At 46.1% G+C, this 9268-nt stretch overlaps 1 protein-coding gene across 1 annotated transcript; it reads right to left on the reverse strand.

Moving 5' to 3' along the window:
* Positions 1 to 543: 543 nt before the first annotated feature.
* Positions 544 to 5109, reverse strand: LOC117443894 (adrenodoxin). The gene is made up of 4 exons (XM_034079704.2): positions 5060 to 5109; positions 4232 to 4356; positions 3581 to 3710; positions 544 to 1005 (listed from the first exon to the last, which is right to left on the reverse strand). The coding sequence occupies exons 1-4, from the start codon at positions 5107 to 5109 to the stop codon at positions 900 to 902; spliced, it is 411 nt and encodes a 136-aa protein (XP_033935595.2). The 3' UTR covers positions 544 to 899.
* Between the last annotated feature and the right edge of the window lie 4159 nt (positions 5110 to 9268).

A 9268-nucleotide genomic window follows, 5' to 3' on the forward strand; every position in this document is an offset into this window, starting at 1 on the left:
CATCCAGTTACTTTAGCCGGCTCAGATGATTGGTCGTGCTTTTTACAGCATTACGGCTTCCACAGATGCAATTTTTTTTATGGATTTGTTGTCAAAGCACTTCAGATATTCATTGCTATCGAGATGTTAAGAGCATTCCATGGAAGATAACAAGTGTATCTCGAGCCGGTTTCTCAAACTTACCTACCCCACCTTTAAGTATGTCCTACAATTTCGCCACAAACACCTTGATGTGAAAACGGTTCTTTCTAAAAAAACTAATTTTTATGAGGGGGAGGACCCTTATCCAAAAAAATGTGTTTAATCTATCCTCCCTTGGCTATAACTGAGCTTACAGTTCCAGTTTTTTGACAAAGCAACTTCCTGTAGCTGCTGGAATGCTCCTTCCTACCTCCAGGAACTCCGCTCATCACAAACCTCCACAAACATCATTAAAGCCTTTCTTTTTAAAACAAATGTATGTCTTTTATTCCCTCCCGTTATCACTAAAGGCCAGCAGTGATTTAAATCTAATTTCCAACACGTAATGACCGACACACACAGTTAATAAGATGTTTCTTTTTATTACATTATTTTTCACTCTATACATGTGAGATCTAGCTATGTACAATCATATAATGTAATTATATTGTTACAGAAAGAATCAGATCAACAATGTATGCATCTAGATTAAGATAAGATATGAGGACGATCTACGAGGAGTTTTGAGTGTTGACATTTCAGTCACATGATGTTGTTTATATGACCTTATGTACACCATGGAAACGCAGTCATATTAACATGAAATGCCACATATCTGAAACAAAAAGGTGAGTGTTTGGTGCAAACTGAGATGTACAGACAGATATCATACGTTTGCTGTGTAGTATAATATCGTTGTCTAAAAAAGGAGGTTGCCGTTAGGATCCGTCCTGACTCTGTCGGATGTCGGCTACGCTCTCTGGGACTCGCGCCACCATGCCCTCCATCCGCTTCGTCAGACAGATCTGGCAACCCAGACGAGACCTGTGCGCAGAAAAGAGAATACGACGAGCTTAATGAAATGCTGTACAGTGAGATAAAATACTGCTCGTTTAAAATGTAGACTTATTGTAAGAAACAAGCGTTGGGTTCCGTTCTTGTTAGCACGATTATGGAAACACTAAAGGATGGAAGTATAACGCATAACCTCTTATTGGTGGTGGAAAAATACATTTTACTTTGTATATAATACTAAAGTACCTCTGCCAAGATGTGTGCGTGTGTGTGTGTGTGTGTGTGTGTGTGTGTGTGTGTGTGTGTGTGTGTGTGTCTGTGTCTGTGTCTGTGTCTGTGTGTGTGTGTGTGTGTGTGTGTGTGTGTGTGTGTATATGTGTCTGTGTGTGTGTGTGTGTGTGTGTGTGTGTGTGTGTGTGTGTGTGTGTGTGTGTGTGTGTGTGTGTGTGTGTGTGTGTGTGTGTGTGTGTGTGTGTGTGTGTGTGTGTGTGTGTGTGTGTGTGTGTGTGTGTCAGCGCAAGGTGATACCCCTGCGATACTAAATGTGTTCACGGTAGTGTTGTCACGATACCAACATTTTAGTTTCGATACCAAGTCAAGAATTGCGATTCTTTCTCGATACTTTTCTTAAAAAAGGGAAACAGTCTTAAATGTAATTATTGTGCTTTATTTCACACCAGAACCAGAACACAAACTTTTAAACAATGAGAACAATAAATAAATAAATGACAAGAATTCGTATTAAATCAAATTAATACATGTCTGACAGACGGGCCTCGTGGCGTCCGCAGGCTGGCCCTCACTGTCAGAGATATCGCTCAAATACTTCCAAATTTCGCTTCTGGCGTCTTTTTTGTCAACAAGCCGAGGCGCAGCGGCAGTTGCACTCCCACTTGCAGCCATGCTTCTCGTTTTCTCACATGCTCTGGCAGCTAGCGCGTGCACGAGAGAGGGGAGGGACTTAGAGCGTGCACGAGAGAGGGGAGGGACTTAGAGCGTGCACGAGAAAGGGGAGGGACTTAGGGGAGGGACTTAGAGCATGCACGAGAAAGGGGAGGGACTTAGAGCGTGCACGAGAAAGGGGAGGGACTTAGAGCGTGCACGAGAAAGGGGAGGGACTTAGAGCGTGCACGGGAAAGGGGAGGGACTTAGAGCGTGCACGGGAAAGGGGAGGGACTTAGAGCGTGCACGAGAGAGGGGAGACGCTAAGAGCGTGCACGAGAGAGGGGAGACACTTAGAGCGTGCACGAGAGAGGGGAGACACTTAGAGCGTGCACGAGAGAGGGGAGACACTTAGAGCGTGCACGAGAGAGGGGAGACACTTAGAGCGTGCACGAGAGAGGGGAGACACTTAGAGCGTGCACGAGAGAGGGGAGGGACTTAGAGCGTGCACGAGAGAGGGGAGGGACTTAGAGCGTGCACGAGAGAGGGGAGGGACTTAGAGCGTGCACGAGAACGGGGAGGGACTTAGAGCGTGCACGAGAACGGGGAGGGACTTAGAGCGTGCACGAGAACGGGGAGGGACTTAGAGCGTGCACGAGAACGGGGAGGGACTTAGAGCGTGCACGAGAAAGGGGAGGGACTTAGAGCGTGCACGAGAAAGGGGAGGGACTTAGAGCGTGCACGAGAAAGGGGAGGGACTTAGAGCGTGCACGAGAAAGGGGAGGGACTTAGAGCGTGCACGAGAGAGGGGAGACGCTAAGAGCGTGCACGAGAGAGGGGAGACACTTGGAGCTTGCACGAGAGAGGGGAGACACTTAGAGCGTGCACGAGAGAGGGGAGGGACTTAGAGCGTGCACTTGAGAGGGGAGGGACTTAGAGCTTGCTTGAGAAAGGGGAGGGACTTAGAGCTTGCTTGAGAAAGGGGAGGGACTTAGAGCGTGCTTGAGAAAGGGGAGGGACTTAGAGCGTGCTTGAGAAAGGGGAGGGACTTAGAGCCTGCTTGAGAAAGGGGAGGGACTTAGAGCCTGCTTGAGAAAGGGGAGGGACTTAGAGCCTGCTTGAGAAAGGGGAGGGACTTAGAGCCTGCTTGAGAAAGGGGAGGGACTTAGAGCCTGCTTGAGAAAGGGGAGGGACTTAGAGCCTGCTTGAGAAAGGGGAGGGACTTAGAGCCTGCTTGAGAAAGGGGAGGGACTTAGAGCCTGCTTGAGAGGGAGGGACTGCAGGCACGGCTGCAGTGCAGGGAGTGGAAGCAGAGCGCTGAACACACACGGCTCTTATTAAAACAGCGCTTTCTCACCGGAGTACTTTTCCCCGTCATTCTTAAAGTACCGATACTAATGAACCGGAGGAATCGTAACGTAGCTGTGAATAGACTCAGTCCACCCTTCATTTCTCATTCAATCAATTGTTAAAATGTTGAATAAAGCCGATTACCATTTATTTATAAACGTATGTTCTGATGCCACGAGGTGATGCTGCGTCACGGTTGAAGCTGGCTGTCCAAAGCTGATAGTTGAGCCACTGAGCCACAGCCTCTTAAGGGTCAATAGTGGACTAAAATGTAAGGGTTTATCCTCAACTAAACTTAAAATAATGACTAAAACTAAAACACTGTGGGTGTGTGTGTGAGTGTGTGTGTGTGTGTGTGTGTGTGTGTTCTTACGTGTCAGACAGGCCGTAGGCTAAATCTAACATGTCCATCTCCTCGTCTGTGACGGGACCCAGACTCTTGTAGGTTTCCTCCTCAAAGATCAGATGGCACGTGGAGCAGGCCAGCGTTCCCTCACACGCGCCTGAAAAGCAATTCAACAACAGATCATCTTCCAGATTCTTCTTTTGGTTTATTAAAAGTCAGGAAATATGGAAAAATGTTCCGTTTCAGTCAACAACCCTTTAAGGGGATATATTATAGAAAGGCTGAAACTATCGTTCTCCACGAATAATACATTTTTGGTTGATCTACTAACGTTGCAGTGTCTGATGCAGTCCAAGACATCGTTAAGCTTTATTGTCATGGCAGGAAAACGTCTGTGTGAGAGAGTGTGTGTGTGTGTGTGTGTGTGTGTGTGTGTGTCTGTGTGCGTGTGTGTTTCTGTGCGTGTGTGTTTCTGTGTGTGGTGTGTGGTGTGTGTGTGTGTGTGTGTGTCTGTGTCTGTGTCTGTGTCTGTGTGTCTGTGTGTGTGTGTGTGTGTGTGCGTGCGTGCGTGTGTGTGTCTGTGAGTTTCTGTGTGTGTGTCTGTGAGTTTCTGTGTGTGTGTCTGTTTCTGTGTGTGTGTGTGTGTGTGTGTGCGCGTGCGTGCGTGTGTGTGCCTACCAAAGCCATCGAAGTCGAGGTCTTCATTGATAACGATATCGAGCAGCGAGTCTCCCGGGGAGCCCTTCACTGTGATCTTCTCCCCGTCTCTGTTGAAAAAATGCACCGTCACCTTGTTGTCCGACCTGGAAAAAACACACACACATTAATCATCAGGGATCATGGAGACAGCGCCCTCCAGTGGCCAGAGCTCACCACTACAACAGATTGAAAATTAGGCTCTGGCATGACATTAAAGGATTCAAATATAATGTTAAAATGCGTAATGAATATATTATAAGCAATTTCCCAAAATGGATATGTAATGGTGTGAATATGACCGCAGACCCCCTGTATGGCCTTTTGCCGTGTGCAGTCAGTCTGTGTATGTTATGTTCAGCGTTGAGGATAAACATTCTTCATTTTAAAAGCATTTCCAACGTTAAAACTAGCCCAGCTTCTTGGAACCGGGTCAGCTCCACACCCCGTGCAAACAGATGGATGCAGAACAATCAGCACGTATGGTTTAACATGGATGCTCTGCAGCTGCAAAGTATGGAAAGTGTTAATATTTAAGCATCGCAAATACGCTTTCTTACATCGACAACAACTGCATAAACAAAGGGACAGAAACCAGGTGAATTGCACTAGTGAGGTGTGCAAAGGGTTTCTCGGGTCTAGGGCAAAGTGGATAAACACGAGTGAGCAAACCCTGTGTGAATGTTTGGTCACATGTCGTGCTTTTCCGGTTATCGCCCGTCCCCTTGTTGTTACGAAGGTTTTTCTGCATGTAAGCGTCTGCAGAGTCAGAACCCTCAAAGTGCACCCTGTAGCGAGGAAAACTCTCACACAGAGAAGACCTCCCCAGAACGCCTCGTTGGAGACACGTCACTGTCCATTTGATTCTTCTGGGTACATCATGATGTCATGTCGTCCCCGGAACGAAATGGACCAATCCGTGGAGCCGTTACGTTAAGCCCCCGCTGATTGGTCCAAATTGACCAATCCACGGACTTCCTCACACACTCAGTGCAGCTCAGCTGATCTCTCCTCCCTGGCTGCAGGCTGATAACAGACCGTTGGGATCGCGGCGACATTCTCTCCGCAGACCCATCCTCACAGCGTTCATCAACTAGTGCTGGGGGGAAACGACTATTTTGAAAACGACTATTTTGAAAACGACTATTTTGAAAACGATTAATCGGGCGATTATTTGATCGATTAGTCGACTAATTTAACGATTATTTTTCTGTTGTTCAATTCATAAAAAACGTAATGTAAAAAAAACGGCTGTGACTTTGTGTGTGCTCAGGGTGAGTTTCGCTAAACAAGGAAACCACACCTCCACGGAGCTCAGCGCGATTCACAACATCCCGACCAATCAGAGCACACTGGGCTCACAGGGATGGGGGGGGGGCTGGAGCTACTGGAGCTACAACGAGCCGTTAAAGGCCGAGAGTGAAATTCAGTGAATACTCGGAAAGGAAGGAATAACCCTGGAAGTATGATCGGTGGAGATGGCCGTGACGCGGGACCTCTAAGTGGGAATCAAATAGAAATGCCAACTCGTTCAGCTGCATTTAATCGACAGACGAATAAGCTTTGAAATCCTTCAGAGAGAGAGAAGGCACGGAGAGAAGGAAAGCCATTTCTACGTTTAAATACACAGATAATAAACTCAAGGACCCGCTGGAAGTCAGAGGACGCCGTACACCTGGCAGCTGGGAAGAAGAGCCTTGATTAGAAAGATGAATCACTTTAACCTCACTCTTTCACACACACACACACACACACACACACACACACACACACACACACACACACACACACACACACACACACACACACACACACACACACACACACACACACACACACACACACACACACACACACACACACACACACACACACACACACACACACACACACACACACACACACACACACACACACACACACACACATGTCTCTTTGTCTCTCACTACACACTCCAGCAGATGTTCTCTTTGTCTCTCACTACACACTCCAGCAGAGTTTCTCTTTGTCTCTCACTACACACTCCAGAGTGTCTCATCGTCTCTCACTACACACTCCAGCAGAGTTTCTCTTTGTCTCTCACTACACACTCCAGCAGAGTTTCTCTTTGTCTCTCACTACACACTCCAGCAGAGTTTCTCTTTGTCTCTCACTACACACTCCAGAGTGTCTCATCGTCTCTCACTACACACTCCAGCAGAGTTTCTCATCGTCTCTCACTACACACTCCAGAGTGTCTCATCGTCTCTCACTACACACTCCAGCAGAGTTTCTCTTTGTCTCTCACTACACACTCCAGCAGAGTTTCTCTTTGTCTCTCACTACACACTCCAGAGTGTCTCATCGTCTCTCACTACACACTCCAGCAGAGTTTCTCTTTGTCTCTCACTACACACTCCAGAGTGTCTCATCGTCTCTCACTACACACTCCAGCAGAGTTTCTCTTCGTCTCTCACTACACACTCCAGAGTGTCTCATCGTCTCTCACTACACACTCCAGCAGAGTGTCTCATCGTCTCTCACTACACACTCCAGCAGAGTTTCTCATCGTCTCTCACTACACACTCCAGAGTGTCTCATCGTCTCTCACTACACACTCCAGCAGAGTTTCTCATCGTCTCTCACTACACACTCCAGAGTGTCTCTTTGTCTCTCACTACACACTCCAGAGTTTCTCACTGTCTCTCACTACACACTCCAGCAGAGTGTCTCTTTGTCTCTCACTACACACTCCAGCAGAGTTTCTCTTTGTCTCTCACTACACACTCCAGCAGAGTGTCTCATTGTCTCTCACTACACACTCCAGAGTGTCTCTTTGTCTCTCACTACACACTCCAGAGTTTCTCACTGTCTCTCACTACACACTCCAGCAGAGTTTCTCTTTGTCTCTCACTACACACTCCAGCAGAGTTTCTCTTCGTCTCTCACTACACACTCCAGAGTGTCTCATCGTCTCTCACTACACACTCCAGCAGAGTTTCTCATCGTCTCTCACTACACACTCCAGAGTGTCTCATCGTCTCTCACTACACACTCCAGCAGAGTTTCTCTTTGTCTCTCACTACACACTCCAGCAGAGTTTCTCTTTGTCTCTCACTACACACTCCAGAGTGTCTCATCGTCTCTCACTACACACTCCAGCAGAGTTTCTCTTCGTCTCTCACTACACACTCCAGCAGAGTTTCTCTTCGTCTCTCACTACACACTCCAGAGTGTCTCATCGTCTCTCACTACACACTCCAGCAGAGTGTCTCATCGTCTCTCACTACACACTCCAGCAGAGTTTCTCATCGTCTCTCACTACACACTCCAGAGTGTCTCATCGTCTCTCACTACACACTCCAGCAGAGTTTCTCATCGTCTCTCACTACACACTCCAGAGTGTCTCTTTGTCTCTCACTACACACTCCAGAGTTTCTCACTGTCTCTCACTACACACTCCAGCAGAGTGTCTCTTTGTCTCTCACTACACACTCCAGCAGAGTTTCTCTTTGTCTCTCACTACACACTCCAGCAGAGTGTCTCATTGTCTCTCACTACACACTCCAGAGTGTCTCTTTGTCTCTCACTACACACTCCAGAGTTTCTCACTGTCTCTCACTACACACTCCAGCAGAGTTTCTTATGCATAAACACTGAATACAAAGTGTGTATAATAATAAATACTCCATCATGCAAAACTCACTTTACTGGTGCAACAAACTTAATCCAAACTTAGCAGGACTTTGTTTTCAACCAGAGAATGCAATTCCTGAAGAGATAGCGAGTGGGAATGCTTCATGCTGAAATGTACCGTGAGAGAAGAAAGTGAAGAACTGAGATTGAAATGAATCGTGAACACTGGGGCTTGAATGTGTGATGAGAAGAAAAGAAAGTAAAAAGGTTTGGAAAAGCAGCAGAATATTTCAACTGCAAAGTTTTGAACTAATGATCTGTCGCCAAGGCAACGGCATTTGATGACATCCCATTATACCATGGATGTATAATAAGAACTGGATACAGCGTGGGAGGCACACACCGTGATAATAATTCACATTTGATCAAGGGCAGTGAAACTTATTGCACTATATATATATATATATATATATATACACAGTGCAATAAGCTTCTTAGTGCAAGAAGCTACAGGAACGTTAATCTACGTCGGTAATATTAACTTTATTTAATACAACATTTACGGTACAAGATTTAATCATACAGCCCATGTAGTATAATATTTTACAAATGATGAATTACATCAAACATGTGCAATATATCCATTATTACAGCTCCGTGGGCAGTAAGGCGATATGGGTCTGTTGTTATTGTGCATCCATGGGTAAAGAGAAACGCATGTCGTGCTGAACACGTAACATGAACGTGCCGGGCGGCGCGGTCCCGTGGGTTAGATGCGCGTTCATAATGCAGAGGGAAATAACTCAGAATAACGTTATTAGCACATTTTTACAACTTGAGGAACGAATGTTTTTAATAAGGGCTATACAAGTGTTCATACTGGGTAGTTTATTCAGTTTAAAAAAAATATGCAACGATTGACAGACCACTCTTTCCCCATGTAAGTCAATGGGAAAAGGTGTTTCCGGGCCCAGCAACCAAACGGAAGTGTAGTACCGCCTTTTGGCCACCACGAATATTTTCATCTGAGTCCGGCGCACTTCCTGGGGGCTTGATTAGACGCTTAGATGCGTTGACGGCTGCATCGTTACCAAACCTGTGAAGTTTTGAGCTGTTTGGAGCATTTTCACTGAAGTTATGAGAAAACCGGGTTTCATGGCGAACATTGCGTTGCCATGGCAAAGGCATTTGAAGAAATCTCAAAACTGTCCCGTAGATGTCTTCACGGCTGGACTGTACACACACATGTGAAGTTTGAGCACTTTTTGAACATTTTCATAGGAGTTTAAAAAAAAGAAGCTTGTACTCGGTGTTCTTACACCTTTTCCAAAGTCAAGCATTTTCAAGCATCTTACAGCCGTTGTAAATTACATATTTATATACACATGATTATTTCCCTACCTC

The sequence above is a fragment of the Pseudochaenichthys georgianus genome, unplaced genomic scaffold, assembly GCF_902827115.2.
Source record: "Pseudochaenichthys georgianus unplaced genomic scaffold, fPseGeo1.2 scaffold_699_arrow_ctg1, whole genome shotgun sequence".
In the NCBI taxonomy this organism is placed as follows: domain Eukaryota; kingdom Metazoa; phylum Chordata; class Actinopteri; order Perciformes; family Channichthyidae; genus Pseudochaenichthys; species Pseudochaenichthys georgianus.